The following is a 26,183-nucleotide window of genomic DNA, read 5'->3' on the forward strand; positions in this document are numbered from 1 at the left end:
CGGGTCAACGGGAAGTTCGTAGTTTAGTATCTCACCCAGCTCCGCTATTACCGCCACCCAGAACTCATATATCCTGTGGCATTCCCACGCCAAATGGAGGAAATCGGCAACAGGTGCATGGCATCGCTCACACTTGGGGGATTGCCGAAGGCCATATCGGTGTAGCCGCTCTGGGGTGTAGTACACTCTCTGTAAGAATTTAAAATGTATTAACCCGTGACGTACATTCAAGGACAGCTTTCTAGTGTTAACACAGCAATATTTCCACATGGAGTCATCTATCGTGATCTGTAGATCGCTCTGCCAGGCAAGTCGGGCCTTAGAGGGTTCCTGCGCTCTATGTGGAGTAATGGCCTTGTATAGGTGCGCTGTCATATTACGTGAAGGTTTCATGTCTATAACATGGGAGAGTTCCGGGAGCTCTGGCGGCTCCTTTAAGTCTGGGCCCAATACTTCCTTTAAGGCACTTCGGACTCTGTGAAATTGAAACCGCTGTAACAGCGTTGGACCATCCGCTCCCTGGGCTATCTGGTCCCAAGTTTTAACTTTCCCTTCAGCGAACAACGCACCCGCAGTCCCAATTCCCGATTTGCTACTTGCAAACAGCAATGCACAAATGCATTAATACATTTTGCGATTCCCAGTGGGTGGCAAATCGACTTATCTCATTAATATTCATTAGGTAGGTCCCAGTTTGTGACCCATTGCGAATCGCAAAAATCACAGCGATTGTGGCCTGCTGTGGCCAGCTTCATTTTTGGGGGGAAATGCAGTCCTTTTTCCTTAAAGGAAAATGGGATGCATTTCAAAAAGAAAAATGAAAGTTTTCTTTTATTTTTTAAGAGCTTGCAGTGGCCCATAGGACCACTGCTTACTCCTTTTTTTTTTTTTTTTTTTTTATAACACCTTTATTGGTACATTCAGGCACATACACGGCTTGCTGTCTACAACCCCCCCCCCCCTCCCCGGGCCGGGAAAGCAATGGTTCATACAGTTCCAGCAATTATTCAAATATTAATACATAGCCATTTGCCGTCAACCCTGGGGTACGGCGGCGCACGGGTTCCTAAAAGAAGATCTTATTACTGCAGTGAACAGTTGGATCCATGTCGGAGCATTATGCAGAAGTCCACATCAATGATACAGTAGTTCCGTGTGAGCCTTATTCTCAGAAACAGGCAGTGAAGGTGCATTTTTACTTAAGGTCGTAGCAAACTGATAAAAAAGAAAAAAAATGTCAAAAGAAGGAAAATGGGGAAAAAAAAACAAACAAAAAAAACCCTAAGGTAAACTCCCCCCCTCCCTCTATATACTGCAACTACTGAAGCCCCCACCCCCACCCCCAACTGGGCAACCGGTTCGCTGGCTTACTTGCTGCAAATTGCCTCGCTACGTAACACTCCTGTTCTCGTGTCCCCCCCGTCCCGTGTGTGATCGCCCCAGAATGTCCTGAGTGCCCTCATACCTCCCCCAATTAGGTGACCTAGGTATGCCACAGCTGTCATCATACGGCAGCGTGTCCAAGTATCAGTACTCCACCCGACCACAGCTAGTCCCCACAGGTCGCCATCTTACGCCTCTCACTATGTGTGCTGAGAAGATTCTTAACCAATGTGTAAGTTACTGTGCTTCCTCCACCTCTTCCTGCTGTGTATCCGTAGTGTCTTCTCTAGTGTTCCTAAAGGTGTTGTATAGACCCCAGAAGTTTTTCGGGTGGCTGGTGGGGGGAAGATGCTTGCTGTAGTGTTCCGATTGGGTGCAGCAGTATACCATGTCTCTGGCCCACCTTTTCTTGGTTGGTGTCTGACCCCTCATCCAGCACTGTGCTACTGTACGTCTTGCCAATAACAGGCCCATGTCTGTCAATCGTCTGAATGCCACTGGTAATGTCTTTGAATAACCCAGCAGCGCTAAGGCCGGGTCAACGGGAAGTTCGTAGTTTAGTATCTCACCCAGCTCCGCTATTACCGCCACCCAGAACTCATATATCCTGTGGCATTCCCACGCCAAATGGAGGAAATCGGCAACAGGTGCATGGCATCGCTCACACTTGGGGGATTGCCAAAGGCCATATCGGTGTAGCCGCTCTGGGGTGTAGTACACTCTCTGTAAGAATTTAAAATGTATTAACCCGTGACGTTACATTCAAGGACAGCTTTCTAGTGTTAACACAGCAATATTTCCACATGGAGTCATCTATCGTGATCTGTAGATCGCTCTGCCAGGCAAGTCGGGCCTTAGAGGGTTCCTGCGCTCTATGTGGAGTAATGGCCTTGTATAGGTGCGCTGTCATATTACGTGAAGGTTTCATTTCTATAACATAGGAGAGTTCCGGGAGCTCTGGCGGCTCCTTTAAGTCTGGGCTCAATACTTCCTTTAAGGCACTTCGGACTCTGTGAAATTGAAACCGCTGTAACAGCGTTGGACCATCCACTCCCTGGGCTATCTGGTCCCAAGTTTTAACTTTCCCTTCAGCGAACAACGCACCCGCAGTCCCAATTCCCAGCTCATGCAAGGCCCGGATAACACCCCTCTGCTCGAGAGGCGGTAGCCACTGCATCCATTCTACTGCCATTAACTCGCAACTCGCCTCCCCTGCCCCTCAGTAATGAGTTCCAGGCATGCTTTGTAGCAGTGATCGAGTCCAGCACTCCAATTCTACGATCCACAAGAGTGCAGACCGTGGCAGGAAGCGGAAGAGGGTCTGCAAAGAGTTGTTCCATCCTCACATGCAGGATGTTTCTCTCCCCGTGAATCCACGTGTGCAAGTGGGCAGCCTGAGCCACCCTATAGTATCGCTCAAGGTCCGGAGCTCCAAGGCAACCTAACTCATACGGTAGCGTGAGCGTGCTCCATTTCACCCTAGGCTGCTTGCCACCCCAGGCCAAGCGGTCCATAAGTTTCGTCAAGTTCCCGAAGAAGGCCTTCGAGAGTATGATGGGCAAAGTATTGAACAGGAAGAGAAACCGCGGTAAAATCACCATCTTCATGATGGCTATTCGGCCCATCACCGACAGTGGGAGTCTGCACCACTTCTCCACATCGTCTTCGCATTTGCTGAATGCCACACCATAGTTCTCGCGGAACAATACCTCTGCCTCCGTGTGAATCATTATACCTAGGTAACGCACCGGGTCCGTCGACCAATGCAGAGGATATTCCATGTCGAAGTGGTTGGTCACTGGAGTCAGCGAAAACACTACTGATTTCTCCCAATTGATCTTAAGTCCGGAGAGAGTCCCAAATCGTACCACTTCCCGTAATACTGGGGTCAGGTTCGTCTCCGGATTACGCACATAGAGTAGCGTGTCATCAGCGTATGTCGAGATGACTATCTTGTATGTCGGGAAGCTGACTCCCCGGTGCCAGTGGTACTCCCGTAACGCGCATGCCAGTGGCTCAGCGACAAGCGCGTACAGCAACGGGGATAGTGGGCAGCCCTGTCTTGTGCCTCTACTGATGACAAATGGATCTGAAACACTGTCCCCAAGGCGCACCCTGGCCGATGGTCTCCAGTACAGAGCCCCAAACATTTGCAGGAATGGCTCTCCCAATCCCAGCCTGAGCAGGACCCTCAGCATGAACGGCCATTCTACGGAGTCGAAGGCCTTCTCCATATCTAAAAAGATGGCGACAGCCTTCGCGTCCTGCCTCACGTGTTGCAAGGTGCCCAACACTGTGCGTATGTTGTAGGTCAAGTTCCTTCCAGGCACAAAGCCAGACTGTTCCGGGGCCACCACCTCAGGTGCGATAAGAGATAGTCGAGTGGCTAAAACTTTGGCGTAGAGTTTAGCGTCCACGTTCAGTAGGGACAGTGGTCTATACGAGCTGCAGACATTAGGAGGCCTACCAGGCTTCAAGATGGTAACTAATAAGGCCTCTCTCATAGTCTGTGGCATGCTACCCTCCTCGCATATCTCATCGAATACCGAGGACAAGTGGGGAATAAGTTTGTCCTTGAATGGCTTATAGAACCCCACCGTAAATCCATCTATCCCAGGGGCGCTATGTACACGCATGCTAGCTAATGCGTCTGATATCTCGTCTGCCTGTATAGGGGACATTAGAAACTCCCTGTCCGACTGTGCTAGGAACGGCAATTGTATGTGCTCCAGGTAGTCATCCATGTCCGACTCTAGGTTTTCGGTTTTTGAAGTGTATAGATTGGAGTAGTAGTCTCGGAATTCCGTCATGATCTCCTCATCTGTCGTGACAATGTCCCCTCCCGACGTAGCAAGTTCAGTCAGTTTTGGGGCCCTCCTGTTGTTGCGCAATATTCTGGCTAATAGTGAGCTAGGACGCTCGCTCTCACCATAGGCTCTTGCCGTTGCATACTTCCCCATATAGCGTACTTCCCTATCCGCCTCCTCGTTAAAGTCCGAAATAAGGGAACTAATTCTGTCTGTTATAGAGGGGTCTGGGTTAGTCAGTTGTTGTTTCTCCAAATTGGCCAGTTGAGACTCCAGGTAGCGCAGTCGCTGTCGGATGGCCTTCAATACACTAGAATGTTTGGTCATAGCTATCCCTCGGATGAAGACCTTAAACGCCTCCCAAACCGTATGAAAGGTATCGACAGAGCCTATGTTCTTTTCAAAAAAAGATCTATTTCTTCTGCTAGTTCCCCCCTGAAGGCGTCATCTAGCAACGAGTACGGGGGAAAGCGCCATGTAAACAGAGGGATCCTACGTGTCGACGTCTCCGTAACCAGCAGTATTGGTGAATGATCAGATAAGGTGCGTGCGAGTACAGTGCATGACAATATTTGGCTAGTAATGGAATAGGAGGCCAACCAGTAGTCAATCCTGGTGTGAATGTTGTGGTATGACGAGTAGTGAGTGTACCCCCCCCCCCCCTGTTTGCGTTCCTACTCCCCCATACATCGACCAGGTCCAATGTCAGCAGCTCAGCCTGTAGCGTCATAGCAGCCGCAGAGGGCCTACGTTGAGGCCCAGAGGACCTATCTAACTCCGGGTCTAGTACCAAGTTGAAGTCCCCCCCCCCCCCCCCCCCCCCCCAGAGCATGTGCGCGGTAGAATATTCCCTACAGCATCGAGCTAGCTGTTCATAGAACTCAGGAGAGTCGTAATTCGGACCATACACGTTAACTACAATCAAGTCATGACCCTTCCCTGTGCATCTAGATATTAAAAATTGCCCCTCTGCATCAGCCTGAACTAGTCGTAAATCTAGGTTAGATCGTGGATTAACCCACGTCAGGACTCTCCTGGAGTGTGTGGTGAACCCTGCTATTGTGGTGTTTCCCGCTAGGCCCCTGTGTTGCAGCATTGTGCTCGCTAGTGGTAGATGAGTTTCTTGTATGAGAGCTAGGTCGATGTGGTGTCTCTGCAAGTAATGTAGCACTTTCCTCAACTTCCTGTGATCATTCAAGCCTCTGACATTCCAGGTCAAAGCCTTAAGGGTGCTTACAGGATTTTCTGAATTCGTTACCGGAACACTAGACATCTGAGACAATGGGAATCAATACAGTAGCAGGTAACTGCGGTAGAACAATTATTCATTTGGTTATCTTGATAAGCCAGCGAATATTCTGCGAACTTTGCCCTTCCCCCTCTAACCCCCTCCCTGCCCACCCACAGCAGACCCTCCCCAACCTGGTCCGACAGTTTCACGCTACCCACCCACCCTCCCAGGCCCAACATCCCAACAGAACATACCAAAATCACAACTGTGCTTAGCGCGCGGGGGCAGAGGCAGCCTAGGGACATAAACTCTGCCAAAACTTCTCAGAACTCTCGTGTAGCCTTCCACCCGCCCCCGCCGTGCACAAAGTATTTGATTAGAGCAACATTTCCATGATCTAAATCCTGTCATATGTAGTCCCCGGTACTCCACCCTGCGTATAGACTTCAGCTCGTTCAATGTCACCAGTTCAGGATAGATCAAAAGGAGTAACCAGAGAGATGAGGACATGCATTGTCCGAAGTACGCCCCCTCTTCCCGCTCCCCAAATCACTTATCTTTATAGTCCGCCTGTATCGCATTCCGAATCATCCTTACTACTTTCCCCTTCGAAGGGAGGGCTCTCAAAGGCCTCAACTTCCAGGTCCTGCACCAGAGTACAACCAGTCGCCGCCCTTTGGTCAAACTCAGTCCTGGTCGTCCATACGACTGCCTCCCCCCTCCGCCTCCGGAGTCTCTTCATTGTTTGAGTCCTGTTCCCTCGACCAACGCTTCATGGCTTGTTGCAATGCCTTGGGGTCCGTGAATATGTGTGATTGTCCACGTCGATTGACTCGTAGTTTCGCTGGGTATAACAGAGCGTAGTCTAGCCCCATCTCCTGGAGGCGTTTTTTGTGGGGGAGAAATTGCTTTCGCTCTTCCTGTACCTTCGCTGTGAAGTCTGGGTACAGAGATATGGCTGACCCCTCGTACTGTAGCTGTTGTTTGGCCCTAGCCAGCTTGAGTGCCACGTCTCTATTGCGGTAGTTAAGCAATTTCGCTATTATGGGGCGAGGAGGTGCCCCGGGCTTTGGGCGCGGAGCCAATGTCCTGTGTGCCCTCTCCACCGTGAACATGTTGGAAAACACTTCGTCCCCTAGTAGGGTTGTCAGTAGCTTTTCAACGAAGTGCTCCATCGGGCCTGTGTTCGTGCTCTCCAGAAGGCCCATAATGCGTAGGTTGCATCGCCTCGAACATGCTTCCAAATCCTCAGTTTTATCCTGTAGGGCTTGCATCATCCTCTCCATCCTTTTATTTGCCGTGTCCAGGTCTGTTTGCGCCTCCTCCACTTCGGTCATTCGTCTTTCAGCCATGTCATGGCGCTCAGCATGCTTATCCAGCCGTTCCGCCATTCAGTCCATCCTGTATGACATAGCGTCCATTTTAGTGCCCAGAGCGGAGATGCTAGTTTGCAGACTTTGCTCCATGGATAGCAACATGGTTTTAATGTCAGAGTTCGTGCCATTAGCTTCATCAGATCTCTACGCAGTCCCGTCGTCTGTCTGTGGGCTCTGTTGCAGTATGCATTTTTGTGCGAAGGGCAGCCTGCTTTGAGTCCTGTCTTCTTTGCCCATCTTGTGGCCGTAGGTCCGCACCCTTCCTGGGATGACGAGTGGGCTGTTCGGCGTAGTAGAGGGCACCCTGCCTCCAGGAGAGTCTCGCCGCACCCATCGTATGATGTGAAAGCTTTGTTTAGGGCTGCACCGTCACCCCGTGGAATATTTGTCGGGTTCCAGGGCCCAGGCGCTACGCCGGTGCTAATGCAGTGCAAGCGAGGGCTTGCGCGCGCTCAGCTTCGCAGGGGCACCCGCTCGTGCAAATCAGTTATTGGGGGGCTCTGCCGTAGAGGAGATGCAAGGAGCTCCCGCACCCCAGAGAGTCAAAACAAAAATACGATTGGAAGGGACTCCAACAATCACGAGGCCATCTTGTCCGCTGGTGAAGTTCAACAAAATGGCTTCACAGGCGCTGGGCGCACTGCTTTGGTCGCATTAATGGCGCAGTGCCTCAAGCTTACCTCGTGCTCTCCGTGGCGTGGGAGGGCCAGCTACCGCCGCAGCGATGAGACAGCGGTGCTATGTTGATACCTGGCCGCGGGCAATCTCAATCACTCTAGTCCACCTCCGCAATGTGTCTGGCAGTTGCAGCTTCCACCGACTCCGGGTGCGGGGTCGATGTCCAATAGGTGTCTCTGGGCTCAAATCACACTTCGTCGGTACATTATCAACCCCCCCGAGGGGGGTACTGCTCCGAGTAGTGGTGCCGCACAGCGCCCCTCCAGTATGTAGCTCTCCTCTCACGCACGGTCCGCCACGCAGCAAAGCTCCGGGCCACACCTCGTTCAGCAGCCGCACGTCGCGTTACGTCGCCCAGGCAGAGTGCACAGGAGTGCGCAGGCTAACGGCCTACCACCTCCGGCGCTCAGTCGGGTCGTTTCTCAGTCTGCGGTGCGTAGTCTCCCCACTTCAAAAGTCACTGCTGTGCACCTCGCCTTCAGCAATCTGGGGAAGCAGAAATTAGGAGACAATCGTCGCTCTCAACAGTGTTAAATCAGGATAATTGCAATGTGCTCGGCGGAACAACGGTTTCAGGCAGCCATTGCGCTTGCTGGCTAGCTCCGCCCCCCACCACTGCCTACTCCTTAAAAAAAAATTCAAAGGGGAAGAGGTCTCTTGGGAACCCCTTCCCATTTGCGAATGAGTTACCACCTACTTGAAGTAGATGGTAAAATGCAAATGTTTTGAGACTGCAATTCGGTCTCAAAACATTCACACATACCTCTGCGAATTGATATTGGGAAGGGTTACCTTAAACACGCCTCTTCCTAATACCGAATCACAAACCCAATTTGAGATTCGGAAAAGGTTACAGAATCGCAAATTGGCCTTTGTACATTGAAAAATGCCTCTTTTTCATTAGCAACCAGGCCGATTCTGCGAATTGGGCCGTTTGCAAAATTAATAAAGCTTTGTACATCAGACCCTAGGTCTCTTCAACAAGTAATGGCATTTAACAAACATTAGATATACCTTTTATTTATCATTTTAATTTTTCACCTGGTGTTGACCTTCACACCAATCTACTAGTGGTATTTCACACATTCCAGGTTAAATTGACATCCAGTACAATAGAAATATATTACTATTTGGTAAATATGGTATGCAAATTCAAGAGAAATCATGGCGTATATAGCTTAAATGAATGTCGTTTTACCGAATTTGATTTTAACCACTTATCAAAATATATAGTGCATATTTTATTTTTCATTTGTAAGTATGTAATTTTTTCAACATTTACAAAAAATTGTTTTCTATGTGATTATGGCAACTCTAAATAAGTTCGATAAAGAATTGGGACAAAACGCATTAGCTGTTCTTTTGAATAAAGAAGTTGTTGAATTCTTCCTTAGCATTATATATGAACTCATCCATCAATGACTTTGTGAGTGGCTTTTTGTAGGAAGGGGGAGGCTCTAGTTGGCGCAGTGCAACACTAGCGACAAGCAGGGACTCTCCCTCGTCAGGGCTGAGGGTTACCTTCCAGACAACCTCTGCTTACCCTCTAGGTAGTGTGGCTTAAGCAGTGGTAGGCTAATCTTTGGGGCACATAGGGTTAAACGCTTGCAATATTACACCGTCACAACCAACCCACCACACAATGAGACCAGACTGTATTCTGTAAAAATATATATCTTTATATAGATTTTAAGCAGGCTTGTGAATACAGTTAGTGAACTTTCAAATAGCGGTTCCAAGTTACTTAGTTCAGGTTGCCACAGTTCTTTCTAGCAATAAGAGTTCTTTAGGGCCTTCTGGCCAGTTCAACAAAGTTCTTGTAGAGCGGGCGGCTTCCAGGGGAGCTGTCCCACGTCGCGTTGCCTTCCCGGGGTCGCTGTTCGTTGCGGCTCTCAGCCGAGCAGGTCACGGGTCATCCGGGGCAGCGGTGTTCTGTGGCGGCAGGGTCCTTTCCTCGTCGTCCGCTCCGACCCTGGAGGCGGCGGCTGCGTAGTGGCGGCAAGTGGCAGTACGGTCCCCAAGTGCAGGACGTACCCAGCCAAGTGCCGGTGCAGCTGTGTGCTCACAGCTGAGCTGTCGGGCAAGATACCGACCCAGTGGACTCTCGCAGGGCAACTGTCCGTCTTTGCAAGTGGATTGGCTGCTCGTGGCGCAGTCAACTCGAGAGCTCGGACCGGACGGGTCCTCCTTCGCTTTGCTCTCGGGCTCCCGATGCAGTTGCGGTCACGGTGTTCGGACCAGCGGCGGCTGGACCTCACTTTGCTTTCGCTGTTGCTTGGGGCTCCGGTCACGGTGGTCAGGTGGATGTCGTTGCCTTGGAGGAGATTCCTCCGTCGGTACTGCAGCGATAGGCAGCACACGCAGTCGCTTTCTTCAGGATGTAGCGCCCACTGGTCCTGGGGCGCTGGTCAGGGGGCAAGTTCACAGCAAGCCCTTGGAGATCGTTTCAGCAGAGTTTGGCACAAAGTCTTGTCAAGTAAAAGTCTTCTCGCAGTCTTTCCTTTTCCTTTTTCCTTCCTGGGCCAGGTGTCGGCTGAGTCATCAGTCGCTCCCCAGGAGGGTGGAGTCAGCATTGTGGTGGCAGAGCACAGCAAGATCCAGAGTCAAGAGCCACTCCTACCTCCCACTAAGGTGTAATCTGCGCATTCACCACCTGTCATCCCCCAGCCATGTCACTCACACATCCCAGACAGTCGGATACACATACCAGCAGAGGCGGGCTGAAATGGTTAGGCAAGCAAATGCTAACTTTCTAAAAGTAGCTTTTGCAAACCCAGGATACGAAAATAAACTTGACTACAAGAAATATTTTATCATCCTGAGTTCAGGCATACTAAACACGACTCGCTACCATGCTCCTTGAGCCTGCTGGGATTATAGGGTGTAATAATTCCAGCAGCTCAGTCTGGCCTAATGGAGCAGGTAGCCTTCAATAGTGAAATACGGTTTTGGTTGTAAGTCACTACTAGGACATGCCGCACACATCAGGGCTTGTCCTACCTTACACCTACAACGCACCCTGCCCGCAGGCCTACCATAGGGGTGACTAATATGTAGTCAAGGGAAGGTTCGGGGGCTGGCAAGTGGGTGCACTTGCCCAGCTAGCGTGACAGGACGAGACCGCACGCGGGTTCTGCGGTCGCAGTTCCCAGACACATCTTTACGGCTGCTTCATTGGGTGGCGCAACCAGCGCTGCAGGCCCACCAGCAGTATTGGCATCTACAAGCCCCGGCACTCCTAGTGCACTTTACTAAGGACTAACAGTAAATCCAATGAACCAATCATGGATACCAATCGCATGTACAATTTACAGTAGGGAGCACTTACACTGCGGCACGGGTCAGCCGTGGCGCAGTGCCCTAAGTATCGGAAAACCAGCAAAACATCGGAGGCACATCAGCAAAAAGTGGAAGGGAAACTCACGCCAAGGTGCCAGGTCTAACATGTGTCCCCTCCAGCTGAAATGTGGGGGGAACTACCCTTCCCCAGGGAGTTCCACATCACTAAGGCGGAAAAATCTGGACAGACCGTCAGCGTTGGCGTGATCGGTGCCAGGGCGGTGTTCCACCGTAAAGTCCATACTCTGTAGAGAAATGGACCACCTCAACAGTTTCGGGTTCTCACCCCTCATTTGCATCAACCATCTGAGGGGCCTGTGGTCCGTCTGAACTCGGAAGTGAGACCCAAACAAGTAGGGTCTTAGCTTCTTCAGCGCCCAGACCACAGCAAATGCTTCATGCTCTATTGCACTCCACCTACTTTCCCTCCTCAGTCATTCTTTAAAGAACAGCCCCTACACCATGCTCTGAAGCGTCTGTTTGCACTATGAATTCCTTGGAGAAATCAGGAGCCAGGAGCACGGGCGCCGTGCACATGGCAGTCTTCAGGGTGTCAAAAGCCTTCTGACAGGTGTCAGTCCAAATCACATTCCTGGGCTGCTTCTTCGAAGTCAGCTCTGTCAAGGGGGTCACGATCGTGCCATAGCCCTTGACAAACCTCCTGTAATACCCAGTGAGCCCCAGGAAGGCTCTCACTGCAGTCTGGGTCTTGGGGGGTTCCCAAGCCAGGATGGTCTCGATTTTTGGTTGCAAGGGTGCTACCTTGCCACTCCCAACTTGGTGTCCCAAGTACACCACTGAACCCTGCCCAATCTGGCACTTGCTTGCCTTGATTGTGAGGCCTGCTCTGTGCAGGGCCATCAACACTTCCCAGAGGTGTCGCAGGTGTTCTGGCCAGGTGCCACTGAACACCGCGATGTCATCCAGGTAGGCGGCACTGAACTCGTCCAGCCCAGCCAACACCTGGTTGACCAATCTCTGAAAGGTGGCAGGGGCATTCTTCATCCCAAATGGCATAACCCGGAACTGGAAATGCCCATCTGGTGTCGAGAATGCCGACCTCTCCTTTGCCCCATCGGTCAAGGCGATCTGCCAGTACCCAGACGTCAAATCAAACGTACTGAGGAACCGAGCAGCCCCTAGCCGATCAATGAGCTCATCAGCTCTGGGGATGGGGTGCGCGTCAGTCTTCGTGACTGAATTGAGTCCTCTGTAGTCCACACAGAACCGGAGTTCGGGTGTGGCTCCTGGCGCAGCAGCCTTTGGGACCAAGACCACGGGGCTGGACCAAGGACTGCTGGAAGACTCAACCACCCCCAGGGCAAGCATCTTGGAGACCTCCTCCTTGATGCAGGCCCGGACCCTGTCAGTCACCCTGTAAGCCTTATGCTTCACAGGTAAGCTGTCTCCGGTGTCCACATCATGGACGCACCAATCTGTGACACTCGGAACCAGGGAGAACAGATCGGGAAACTGCCCCAGCAACTGGCGGCAGTCTTCCTGTTGTTCGGGGGTCAGGGTGGGTGAGAGGTTAACTCCATCCACTGACCCGTCTTTCTCACAGGCCACTAAGAGGTCAGGAAGAGGCTCCGACTCCTCCTCCATTCCGTCATCAGTTGCCAACAACATGCCCACTTCGGACCTTCGTAAGTGGGGCTTGAGGCGGTTGACATGTAGGACCCGCAAAGGGTTCCTGGGCGTCTTCATGTCCACCAAGTATGTCACGGGGCTCTTGCGCTCCACAACCTCGAATGGGCCTGTCCACTTATCTTGAAGGGCACAGGGCTCCACTGGGGCCAGGACATACACCTCTTGTCCAGGCTGAAGCTCGACCAGAGTGGCATTCTGGTCGTACCACCGCTTCATCTCCTCCTGGCTCGCTTCCAGATTTGCCTCGGCAAGTTGTCTGAAGCGCCTGGTTTGGTTTCTGAAAGCCAGCATGTAGCTATATACATTCTGGGGAGGTTTCCTGGGAGATTGCTCCCAGCCTTCCTTTACCAAACTCAGCGGTCCTCTCACGGGGTGACCGTACAGCAGCTCAAAGGGGCTGAACCCTAGGGACTTCTGTGGTACCTCGCGATATGCAAAGAGCAGGCATGGTAAGAGGACGTCCCACTTACGCCTCATTGGACCTTCTAGGCCCATGATCATGCCTTTCAGTGTTCGGTTGAATCTTTCAACCAACCCGTTACCTTGGGGATGGTAAGGTGTGGTGAACTTGTACGTTACGCCACACTCTTGCCAAAGGGACTTCATATACTTGGATATGAAGTTGGTCCCCCTGTCGCTCACCACCTCTAGAGGGAATCCTACTTGTGAGAAAATTCCCATCAGTGCACGTCCCACCACGGGGGCCGTCACTGTCCTCAGAGGGATGGCTTCAGGGTACCGGGTGGCATGATCCACCAAGACCAGGATGAACCTGTTGCCCATGGCTGTCTTGGGGTCCAGAGGCCCAACGATGTCAATACCCACTCGCTGGAATGGCGTACCAACCACAGGGAAGGGTTGGAGGGGAGCCTTGTTCTTCCCTCCGGTCTTCCCACTTGCCTGGCAAGTCGGACAAGTTCTACAATGAGCGTCTGAGCTCTTGTGCATTTGGGGCCAGTAAAAGTGGGTGACAAGCCTGTCATAGGTCTTGTCCATCCCCAAATGTCCTGCTAAAGGCACATCATGAGCCAGACCCAGTAGGAAGGCTCTGAACTTCTGGGGTACCACCAGCACACGGGCTGACCCAGGTTCAGCAGCCTTAGGCTCTGAATACAGGAGGTCGTTCTCCCAGTACACGTAATGTGTTTTGGCCTGAACACCATTGGCCTGGTCTGCAGCCTGCTGCCGCATACCCACGAGAGAAGGGCATTCTTTCTGCTCCTTGCAGAATTCCTCCCTGGAGGGTCCTCCTTCTTGCTGCCAATGGGTCAGCTCAGGCAGGTCCCCCAGTTCGGCAATCTGTTCCCCTGTAGGCTCCAGGGCATCCCCCTCAAGGTCTGCTTCCTCCTGGACCGTGGGAACTTCAGGGGCCGGTTTCCCGCGCCCCCTGCGCCTTCTCCCTAAGGCCGGTTCCTGGGCCTCTCCTTCAGGCCCCAGGACCTCTTGATCACCCCTACTGGCTGCCATCGACCGGGTGGTCACGCACGCCCAGTCAGGCAGACCCACCATCCGCAGGTGAGTCGTTTTCTCCACCTTTTCCCAAGGGGAGTGCTCCAAGTCATTCCCTAGCAAACAGTCAACAGGCATGGTTTTTCTTACACAGACCTGCAGAGTACCAGAGACCCCCCCCACTCGAAGGGAACTTGAGCCATCGGACACTGACTCTCAGAATTATCAGCGTTGATAACCCTACAGTAGGCATGGGGTACAACCTGCTCTTGAGACACCAGGTGCTGCCTCACTGCAGTCACACTGGCTCCTGTGTCTCGAAGAGCCTCAGCTTCCTTGCCATTGATGATCACCACCTGCCCATATTTCTTAGTGTTAGAGGGCAGGTAGTTCGTAGGGATCATCTCACTGTCTCCTAGCGAGACCAGGGTCATGTGAACGGGATCTCCACCCCCAGGGACCATCACTTCTTCTCCTAAGTGAACACTAGTCACTTGACGGGGCGGAGCACCAGTGGGTGCGGGTTTTCCAAACAGGCGACACTTGGGGTCACTGGATATGTGCCCAGGCTCGCCACATTTGTAACAATTGAAGGGCCCCTTTGGAACAGGCTTACCTGTCAGGGCCCCATTCTGCTTTGGGGGTGGGGGAGGCTGAGAACCTTGCTGCTGGTTCCCCTGGGAACTACTTTGGGGGCCTTTTTGGAACCCTTTCTGTTTTCCCCCCTTGTCCCCCCCACTCTTCTGCTGGGGACCCTGCCCACTCTTGGCGGAGTCTCCCACGGGACCCTTGTGGACCCTGGTGCTGAGACAGCGGTCCGCCTCCTCAGCAAGCTTCCTCGGGTTGGACAGCTTGCTATCGATCAGGTGTTGGCGTAACTCAGGAAAACAGTGATCAGACAAGTGCTCCCATGCAATTAAATCAAAGAGACCTTGAAAATCATTCACCTTGCTACCCTTCACCCAACCATCCAGTGCTCTGCAAAAATAAGTCACATACTCCACATACGTATTCCCAGGCAGCTTATTACATCCCCTAAACTTCTGTCTATACATTTCAGGGGTAAGCCCGTACCTGTTCATTAAAGCTTCTTTCATGTGGGAATAGGATCTCTGATTTTCAACGGGCAAATCTAGCAAGGTATCTCGCCCTTCGCTAAGGAACCTTCCCCACAACCCCGCTCCCCAATCCTTGTCAGGGACCCGGTGGGAGGACATGGCTACCTCGTATGCCCTAAACCACTGTCCTATGTCATCCCCCTTAAAGAACTCTTTAACTACGTCCTTAGGGATGTGCACTCTTGACTCTACCTGCACTGGCGATGTGCTGCCACCAGAGGGAGGATGATCCAAGCCTCTTTCCTTCAGGCTCATCTCCCTCATTTTCACTTCGTAATCCATTTGGTGCTTTCGCTCTTCCAGCGCCATTCTTTTGGTTTCAAGCTCCAGCTGGATTTTCAATTCTGCCAGCTTTCTCTCGTGATTCCTTGTTTCCTTCCTGTCTGCCAGCTCCTCTGGCGACAGGCCTTTACCAAAGCTGTGCACGCTGTCTTGCCTTTCGAGATCCACCAGATCCCCAAGTGCATTCTGCTCCTCCGTTGCATCTTGCTCCGCGAGGGCATCTTGATCCTCCGGGGCCTTTCTGGACTCTATCCAGGCTTTCAGGGCCTTGTAGAGCTCTGGCTTGTTCTTGCAACCAACGTGCGGAACCTTGAGTTTCTTGCAAAAAACTTCAGTTCAGCTCTGGTGTATTTATCCAGCTTCGCGGCGTCCCACTCCACCTCCAACACCTCAGAGGTCGTGGATTCCGCTCCATCCAGGCTCTTCGTGTCCGGCATGGCTCTTACACTCGGAATCTTCTTTCGGCAAAATTCAAAAGCAAAGTCTGTGGCTAAGTAACTGGACTGTAATCACTGTGCAATGGTCAGAAGTTAAGGTATAGATACTGCAAGTGTAAATTCGAAAATCCTCACTGCTGCGTCCAATGTAGGAAGGGGGAGGCTCTAGTTGGCGCAGTGCAACACTAGCGACAAGCAGGGACTCTCTCTTCCTCGTCAGGGCTGAGGGTTACCTTCCAGACAACCTCTGCTTACCCTCTAGGTAGTGTGGCTTAAGCAGTCGTAGGCTAATCTTTGGGGCACATAGGGTTAAACGCTTGCAATATTACACCGTCACAACCAACCCACCACACAATAAGACCAGACTGTATTCTGTAAAAATATATATCTTTATATAGATTTTAAGCAGGCTTGTGAATACAGTTAGTGAACTTTCAAATAGCGGTTCCAAGTTACTTAGTTCAGGTTGCCACAGTTCTTTCTAGCAATAAGAGTTCTTTAGGGCCTTCTGGCCAGTTCAACAAAGTTCTTGTAGAGCGGGCGGCTTCCAGGGGAGCTGTCCCACGTCGCGTTGCCTTCCCGGGGTCGCTGTTCGTTGCGGCTCTCAGCCGAGCAGGTCACGGGTCATCCGGGGCAGCGGTGTTCTGTGGCGGCAGGGTCCTTTCCTCGCCGTCCGCTCCGACCCTGGAGGCGGCGGCTGCGTAGTGGCGGCAAGTGGCAGTACGGTCCCCAAGTGCAGGACGTACCCAGCCAAGTGCCGGTGCAGCTGTGTGCTCACAGCTGAGCTGTCGGGCAAGATACCGACCCAGTGGACTCTCGCAGGGCAACTGTCCGTCTTTGCAAGTGGATTGGCTGCTCGTGGCGCAGTCAACTCGAGAGCTCGGACCGGACGGGTCCTCCTTCGCTTTGCTCTCGGGCTCCCGATGCAGTTGCGGTCACGGTGTTCGGACCAGCGGCGGCTGGACCTCACTTTGCTTTCGCTGTTGCTTGGGGCCCCGGTCACGGTGGTCAGGTGGATGTCGTTGCCTTGGAGGAGATTCCTCCGTCGGTACTGCAGCGATAGGCAGCACACGCAGTCGCTTTCTTCAGGATGTAGCGCCCACTGGTCCTGGGGCGCTGGTCAGGGGGCAAGTTCACAGCAAGCCCTTGGAGATCGTTTCAGCAGAGTTTGGCACAAAGTCTTGTCAAGTAAAAGTCTTCTCGCAGTCTTTCCTTTTTCCTCTCCTTCGGCAGCAAGGCACCAGACATAGGCAAGAGACAGCACTCTTCCTTGTCCTTCACGGTCCTTCTCGTCGGGCAGAGTTCCTTCTGTAGCCCAAACAGGATCTAATTTTCAAGGAGCAGGGCTCCTTCTTTTATACGGTGTTTCTTTTGTTCTCGCAGGCCAGGGGGGCCTTTGCATAGCCACTTTCAGTCCTTGAGTACCCTGGTGGGTGTACTCCAGCTTCTGCTTTCAGTGTGAGGGGCAGGCGCATCAGACGCCCCACAGGAGGTGGAGCCAGCATTGTGCGGACAGGGGCAGCCAGAGTACCTTGTTGATGGGGCTTCGCCCTTCCTGGGCCAGGTGTCGGCTGAGTCATCAGTCGCTCCCCAGGAGGGTGGAGCCAGCATTGTGGTGGCAGAGCACAGCAAGATCCAGAGTCAAGAGCCACTCCTACCTCCCACTAAGGTGTAATCTGCGCATTCACCACCTGTCATCCCCCAGCCCTGTCACTCACACATCCCAGACAGTCGGATACACATACCAGCAGAGGCGGGCTGAAATGGTTAGGCAAGCAAATGCTAACTTTCTAAAAGTAGCTTTTGCAAACCCAGGATACGAAAATAAACTTGACTACAAGAAATATTTTATCATCCTGAGTTCAGGCATACTAAACACGACTCGCTACCATGCTCCTTGAGCCTGCTGGGATTATAGGGTGTAATAATTCCAGCAGCTCAGTCTGGCCTAATGGAGCAGGTAGCCTTCAATCGTGAAATACGGTTTTGGTTGTAAGTCACTACTAGGACATGCCGCACACATCAGGGCTTGTCCTACCTTACACCTACAACGCACCCTGCCCGCAGGCCTACCATAGGGGTGACTAATATGTAGTCAAGGGAAGGTTCGGGGGCTGGCAAGTGGGTGCACTTGCCCAGCTAGCGTGACAGTACGAGACCGCACGCGGGTTCTGCGGTCGCAGTTCCCAGACACATCTTTACGGCTGCTTCGGTGGGTGGCGCAACCAGCGCTGCAGGCCCACCAGCAGTATTGGCATCTACAAGCCCCGGCACTCCTAGTGCACTTTACTAAGGACTAACAGTAAATCCAATGAACCAATCATGGATACCAATCGCATGTACAATTTACAGTAGGGAGCACTTGCACTGCGGCACGGGTCAGCCGTGGCGCAGTGCCCTGAGTATCGGAAAACCAGCAAAACATCGGAGGCACATCAGCAAAAAGTGGAAGGGAAACTCACGCCAAGGTGCCAGGTCTAACACTTTTTATATGTGGATCATTATAATGTACGTTGCAATATTAGGATTGAAACATATGCCAGAAAAGTCTGCCCTTTCTCTGAAAGTGGTTCTTTTGGGGGGCTTCCAAAGTAACACGGCGCTTGTCCGTTGTTGAGTACAGCACTTAATGGTCCTGCCAAAAGGAGCACCTCTTTTTGGTGTCGCTGAAACTAGCTACATCTTCCCACTATATTTATCTGGACTTTCTGGTTCCTCTAATCATCTGAGGGATTCCCAGGCTCGGGATTTGCATTCAGTAGAATCACCCACCAAGAAAGCCTGTTCATTTCTGCGGCGAACTTCCATGCCTTTGTTCTTCCATGATTCAGGTAGCTGAGCATTCTAGGCTTGAGGTGGGGTAATGGTAATTTCCAGCCCCAATCAGTGTGGTTTCAAGGCGTTCTAATTCATATAATAAACTTTTATTTCCTGAGCGTAACCTAATGTCTTATTTTATTTCCAGTTAGTTTTTTTTAAGTACTGAACTCATTTAAATCACTAGAAAATTCCCACAGAATTCGCTTTGGCAGCGCGCCTTGTACTTGTGTGTAATGGGTAATTGGTAAAGCTGCACTTAATTTTCAATACCCTGTAGACATACAGGTGGCTGGTATGGAACGGGGGGGGGAGGGTTTGGTAGGGAAAGAAAATATATAACATCTCTGCATGGCCGCCGTCTCTCCTCCGCTTCTCTTCCTGACTCTCGGAAGCACACAGGCTCCCCATAGCTAATCATGATGCTGCTGTCACCAACATGACAGCAGAGTCGTGATTGGTCTTAGCCAGTTCTTTAAATGGGCCGGTACTCGCCGGTACTGAGTACCGACACTTTTTATTTTTACCCAGCCGAGTACCGGCACTTCTCCACGGTCAAGGAGAGTACCGGTACTCGGGTTCTGACTGATAACGTGGGCACTGACTGGTGCCCGAGGGCCAGCTGAGTGACGGTTTTTGGAAGCACGTTGGCCATGAAGTCTGTATTATTGTGTTGTGACAACTGGCAGGCTGCCTGGTGGGTCCTGAGGGCCTGCTGCTGGGTCGTGTTGTTAGTGCCTCAGAAGAACGCTGGTACAAAGGGCCATTTTCACCAATTGGCCTCCCAGTGGGGTCTGATTGTCTTTCTCCTGTTTCCCCTGCAAAACCACCCCATCCCGCCCACCTGCTGGGACATTGAGTTTATGATGGGCGGGGATGTGGTGGTGGGTTCCCTGGCGCCCAGGTGAGGTGGCGCAGACGCAGCGGGGCTCCAGAGACCTGGCTCCGTGGCTCTGCAGCATTGGTGCCCGGCACACCAGGCCCTCGCCACACAGGCCGCAGACTCGGTCAGCCCTCGGGTTGGCATCACAAAGCAGCCTTCGGCTTTGGCGCATTCCCAGCAGCAGCTGCAGCGGTCCCTCACCCTGCCAGCCGGGCACGAGGGGGGCAAGGCAGGGCAGAGCGCCTCCTGGCACGCCAGGCATTCCTCTGGCATCAAGATCTGGTTCTGCCATCCATGGAAGGGCCACTGCCGGGGAAAACAGGCCGCCAAGCCAGCCAGGAGCCAAAGGGCGAGGCACAGCATGGCAGCCATTGAGCACCACCGCAAAGAATCCCGGGGGTCTCTGCTTGGCACGAAAATAACCAAACTGGCTCTGATCTGTCCGTCAGGTGTGAAGTTGCAATGGAGCTGTGATGGTGTAGTAGTCCTCGCCTCAGTGCACCAGGGCTGTGCAGGGGACCGGTGCCAACCAAAGGGCCTCTCTGCCGGGGCCTGCGCCAAAATGGGGTGAGAATGGGGTAACACCATTCAAAGTTGGGGACAAGGGCGGACAACAGGGCCAGGGGTCTTGGAGCTTGGCACTTGGACGTGGCACCAGGGTGAGAGTGCCCTGCAGCTGGGCACAAAGATGGGACAAGTCCCTTCAAGTGGGGCCGCAGAGGGTGCACCAGGGAGGAAGTCCCTGCAGCTGGCACACGGAGGGGGCCCTGCAACTTGAGTTATCGAGGGGCCACAGGGGGTCTTGGAGCGGGTCACACGGCAGAGAGCACCCCCACAGCAGCAGGAGCGGAGGTTCTGGATCAGGGGGAGCCAAGCCCTACCTCAAGTAAAGGGGAACTGGCGAGGTCTCCCGGGGAAAGGGGCTCACAGAAGAGGGGAGGAGGAGGAGGAGCTGCCAGCCCCCACCTCCTCCCCAACAAAGACAAACATGACTTTCAAATTAAACTCTTTTAGCTAACCTGAGGGGCGAGGAAGCCGCGAGCTGTGGCTTGTGAACCCCGGGCCGGGCGGTGTCTGATTCACCCTCTTCCGGTTATTGAAGATTTAAAAAAAACTCTGCTGGGAGGTGTGAACCACACTGGGCACCTTTCTCCTGTCCCTGGGGGGCCCCGGGTCCGGCCAGAGCGGCCTGTCCAGGGTGGACCTGGGAGGGGGGCGCAAGGGCATCCGCCTGGACATACAGGGGGCAGCGAGGAGGCAGTGCGCACATGGGTGGGGGCACGGGGGAACAGCACAGAGCGAGGGTGAGGGGTACAGGGTACTGGAGGATCAGTATGGGTTGAGGGTGGAGGGCCCAGAGTACTGGAGAAACAATCAAGTACAAGGAAGTGTGTACTGAACTGGAGGAACTGTAGAGGACGGGGAAGGGGTACTGGAGGGACAGTAGAGTGAGAGCAGGGTGCACAGAGAACTGGAGGGACAGTACAAGACGGGAGGTGGTCCTGGAGGAAAAGTGCAGGAACGGAGGAGTACTGGGAAAATAGTACAGGACGGGAGGGGATCTGGAGGAACAGTACGGGGTGGGCAGGAGTACTGTTGGAAAAGTACAAAGTGAGGATGGGGTACTGGGGGAACACCCCAGGGTACGGATGGGCTGCACTGGCTGCTGGAGGAGCAGTACAGGACTGTCCCTGACGCCCAGGTGAGGTGGGAGGTCAAATGACTTCCCCATAGGAGGCCAGTATTGTTCTTCTCCCTGACCTCTACCCTGCTGACTCTGCACACGCTCGGGACCCTGCAGTGTTCACTGTCTGCCACTGCAAGCTCTCCGGCCCTGTGGTTTTCTGCCGAGGGGAGAGGAGGGGAACATGGGGGTGAGTGGGGAAGGAGCAGATAGAATGTCGGTTTCATAAATACCGTTTTCCTTTCATTTATTTTGAATATGGGTGATGTGCGAGTGTCTTTACAATCTGTGTAAGAATTAGAATTATTCAGGGTCACCCGGAGAAGACTCTCTGCAGAACCGAGCTGGCTCTATCAGGGGCCACCCTGAAAGACTGGGGCTATGGGCCACAGCCCACTCTGCCCATGCCTTAACACGTCTCGGAGTAAATCGAAGACCGACCTTTTACCTGTGCGTTATCAATAATGATTTTTCTTACTTTTTTCATTTCAGCTCCCTCCTGAGCTCATGCCAAGCTTTTCAACTGCCCTGATGCCCCACTGCGAGGCTTGAAATGTAATACATATTTCTCCAGCAGGTGTGTATGGGTCTTTTATTAAACACTCAGAAAAGGACAGAGCTTCCTCGATAGAAACAATATGCATTACAAAAAAGCTCTGTTAGGTTTAGACTTTGGGAATCTTTGTGCCGAATGAATACAAGTCCTGCCACCGACCTGTTGTCTTCCCAAAAATTATAGTGCTGCACATGCTAACTCTGAACCCCGAAAGGAAGCCCATTGGTTTTAAGCAGTGGACCCACCTGATACTAATTTGAAAATCAGTATCTGGGGAAATTATTTCCTGATCTTAACTTCACTCAATTAATAATCGCAGCCCCATTGAAAGATTTCAAAACTGGTGTGCGTATCACTTAAAAATCATTATTTAGAAGAAAGTTCAGTATTGAATGTAATTTGGTTTTGATTTAGGTTTTCTTCTTTCTTTATTACCATGACAGTTGTCCATCTCTCTCCTCCAACCAGGATTTCAGCATGGATTTCACTGAGGCCTACTCAGATAGATGCTCAAGCGTTGGGCATGCAGCAAGAAGTGGCAACGTTAAATGTTTGCAGAGACTCATTAAAAGAGGCAGTAGTGTTGACATATCGGATAACCGAGGGTGGATGCCAATTCATGAAGCAGCTTTTCACAACTCCAGTAAATGTTTGAGGCTGCTGCTTCAAGCTGGTAAGTTTCAAATACCAGGTTATAGAGGTTAAGACACACACCGTGTATGATTAACCATATGCTTTGAGGTGCGTAACCCGTCACTCAGTTTGTATAGTTGTGACAAGCAAGAGCTGACCCCTGAATGCCAGTGCGTTGATCATCTCTGAATCAAGAAGGGCAGATGAAGATTCATCCACCCCTCCATAGTATTTGCAGGCCTGTGTTGTAAATAGGTGAAGATAGATGACAGGATACTTCTAGTTGATTACATGTAGATTTATTGTAGGACACAGCTGACACTGGTAGAACACTCTGGTACAGATTAGAACACAGACAGGTATTCTGGGAAGCTAAGGAGGTAAGAACACTAAGGAAGGGCTAAAGACTACTGTCAGCCATATTACAAGAAGAATCAATATACAACAGCCGGCCTGTTCATTCGTCCACCCCTCCCTCCTGTATGCAGACCTGCATGTTCATTTGTTCCCCCTTCCCTACTGTATACAGGCGTACATTTTCATTCACCTACCCCTCCCTACTATGGGGTTTAGATCTGCTTCCTCCTAAATCACCATCATCTCCAGGTTTCTCAGTGGAACCATTAAACATCTCCCAATGCAATCTGTGGCTAACTTTCAGGAAATCCTTGAAGCCAAAGTACAGTCTTTGACAAAGTACTAATATTTTACATTTCTAACAGTCATAACTGGCTGTGAAAACTTAAAACTGCATTAAAAATGCGTAAAATGCGGAACAAGTTTAGACGCGATGTCTATCATTTCTTTCAGTGTGAGTGTTTTTTCAAGGACAGGAACTTGCGGGGAAATTCCACTCTTTAGGGAGTCCATGAAGTAGTTTATTTTCAGCCGAGCACGGTTGGATCGGCCTACTCTTGGTGTCTAAAACCAAGAGGGGTAGTTCATTTTACTGAGTTATTTTCATTTAAACACAGTCGCACAGATGGGAGACTGCCCCTCTTTGTTTATAATAGCACTCACTGTGAATGCCCCGTGACAAAACAGCATTCCAGCTGCATTGTTCACATCCCCGTGAGGCGTTTTGCTGACCTGTCAGTGCAATTAGCAAGTGGCAAAAAAGCAGCATTGCAAAAAGGTATGGTGAGAGAGCATATTGCTATTTGGAGGGCTTACTTTATTGTGTGTGCATGGGGGCACCCTACGTGGTCAAATAACAGAAGCCCTGCAGCTGAACCATAAAAAAACCCATTATTTGTGAGTTACTGAACTGCAGAGTGACAAAAATGCGAGAGTTAGACTACTCCATTTGTACTGTTGCTGGACATTATCATTTCAAATCAAAGGTTATTAGGCTAATTTTAGCTACACAAAATGTATATCGTTTTTAAGACTTATTTCTATATCTCGCAATACTTATTGATACAAAAAAATAAGTTAACAAACGTTTTTTCAACTTTTTAAGCCGCTTCGAAGAGTTATATAAAGTCAAAGACATTTGAGGGTGAAACCGCGTTACATCTTTCTGCAAGACAAGGCAGCGTGGAGTGTACGAAAATTCTTTTGCAGGCAGGAGCTGATCCCAACGAATTTACAAACGAAGAAACCACCCCATTATTTATAGGTGAGAACCTGAATGATGGCACTGCATTTATGTTATGTTATGTTAATGAGAATTTGTGGAGCGCACGTTCACCAACAGGTTTCTTGGCGCTGAATAGAGGGGAGGAGTATATGTGTCTGAGTTAGAGTCAACATGATCACTAATTATCAATTGTTAAACATATGTGATACATTGATTATAGTGTGGCATTCTACTACATGTTGCTCTACGTTTCTTGATCTGCGAAAAGTCTTACATGTCATGTTGTATTGTCCCAATCCTATGCATTTCCCACTATGCAGGATCTTGATTTATCACAGAAAAAAACTTGTACCAAACCAGTAAAATTCAGCAGTTATAGTTCCTGAGCTGACTATAACTTACGCCCCCTCAATGCACTACTTACGATCTCACATATTACATCACTCATGACATGATCAGTGACTTCACTGATGACACCTCAAATGGCCCCCAAGGACCCTCAGCATCCAAAGGGACTTCATCACCCAAGGGGCCCCATCCCCATGACTGGCATTAAAAAAAATATATTTGGGGAGGGGGCCCCCCTCTCTGGGCCAATTTTGTCCCCGAGACCCTATGCCTCAGGTCCCAGCCATTATGCTCTTGGAGGGGGCAATGTTTTCATCTGTTTCCCTGCATGCATATTTGCATGCAAGGAAACAGATGAAAACTCTGCTTTCTGCAAGCCGAGCTGTTTAACAGCTCCGGCTTGCAGAAAGCGGAGTTATGTCTGCTCTTGCCTGTTGGGAGCTCTCACCAAGCAAAAGCAAACACAGCTTTCACCCAAAGGTGGGCATCTCGGGAGATAGCTGGAGCCGGCCCTGGGGGTGGTGGAACCAAGGGCCATCCATGTCTGAACTAGGGGGGCCGCATGGCCTCCCTCTATTGTTTATTTAAGCCCCAGGGAAGTGCTGGTCACTGGGGCGGGGGTCCGCGATGGACCCCTTAATTAATTTCTTTGAGCCCCTGGAAGGTGGCAGTCTCCGGGGTAGCAGGGGTCGTGTGGGCCCCCCCTTTTATTTTACAACAGGTCACATACATCTTGTTTTTTGTAGGAAGTGGTGGTCCCCAGGGCTGCAGGGGGGGAAGAATTGTGCTCCCTCACATTTATTTTACATTGTTTGCATTGGGGAGGTGGCGGTCAAAGGGGCATGGGTGGGCCCAGCATGCCCACCCGCATAGATATAGTGTCCTTGGGAGATGCCGATCCCAGGGCTTAAATAAGCCCTTGGAGGGGTGCCCCATGCATCCCACTTCTTTTTTTTTAATTTTATTATAAAAACTCACACTCCCCCGGGACACAGCCCACCTGGTGGCTCAATTCTGAAGAAACGTGGGTGAGAGTGTTTTAAAATATATATATTTTTTTCGATATTAGCAATGTCATCATAAATTTGCGGCAAAAAGTTTTCAAAAATAGCTTTTTTTGTCATGGCAGAGTCCCAAGGGGGCCCTATGACATAGGCCAGGCAGTGTGTTCCTACCCTGCCCTCTTTTCTTTTTTTTAACTTGTTGTTTGACATTTCCTGACTGAAGTGTTGGCAACCAATCAGAGCTCTGCATTTCCCTGCACAAACTCGTTATTTTTGCGAAGTCGTCGCAGCCACAGATCTCACTATCTTTATTTTCATAAGTTTCTTACCAACTACTGAACCTATTTTACACCAAATAGCAAAAAGCACAATCTGCTTAACCAAAACTACCTTTCTGCCAAATTTGGTTTAATTCTATCCAGTGGTTCGGGCTACAGGCATGTCTAAAGGTCCTATGAGAATTAAGATGGTAAAAAACACTTTTTTGGACACCCCTTATTCTCAGCTCCGGCTAGATGGATCACCCGGAAACACTTCATGCACAACAAGACCTAACTTGACACTTTTAAAAAAAAAAATTCTTGAAGATTCGTCTACTGGTGCCAAAGTTATAAGCCAGTCAAAAAATTATTTTCCTATGTGTTAGAACTGGCTATTTCTGGTAGGCTAAGGCTGGCGCCAAAGCCAGGCAGAAACCACCATTCTAGTCAGGGCAAGGAAGTCACACGCCAAGATAACCTCTGCTCACCCCCTTGGTAGCTTGGCTCAAGCAGTAAGGCTAAACTCGGAGGCAATGTGTAAAGCATTTGCGCCAGCGCACAACAGCAACAACATACTAGGCACACCACAAAAGAGACTCCACACAAGGTTATTATAAAAATAACTTTTGTATTGTAAAAACACATCAGATAAAATCACACATATAC

At 51.0% G+C, this 26,183-nt stretch overlaps 1 protein-coding gene across 4 annotated transcripts in view; it reads left to right on the forward strand.

The window, feature by feature from the left end:
* The window catches only part of ASB3 (ankyrin repeat and SOCS box containing 3), a 404,583-nt gene that overhangs the window by 50,131 nt on the left and 328,269 nt on the right, over positions 1-26,183 (forward strand). For all 4 annotated transcript variants that reach the window (XM_086927737.1, XM_086927738.1, XM_086927740.1 and 1 more), the window contains exons 2-4: positions 21,627-21,711; positions 22,159-22,363; positions 23,786-23,944. In XM_086927737.1, coding sequence (XP_086783863.1) covers positions 22,168-22,363; positions 23,786-23,944 — 355 coding nt within the window. In that variant the 5' untranslated portion in view covers positions 21,627-21,711; positions 22,159-22,167. The remainder of the gene's footprint in view (positions 1-21,626; positions 21,712-22,158; positions 22,364-23,785; positions 23,945-26,183) is intronic.

This window comes from Lissotriton vulgaris, chromosome 6 (assembly GCF_964263255.1).
Source record: "Lissotriton vulgaris chromosome 6, aLisVul1.2, whole genome shotgun sequence".
In the NCBI taxonomy this organism is placed as follows: Eukaryota; Metazoa; Chordata; class Amphibia; order Caudata; family Salamandridae; genus Lissotriton; species Lissotriton vulgaris.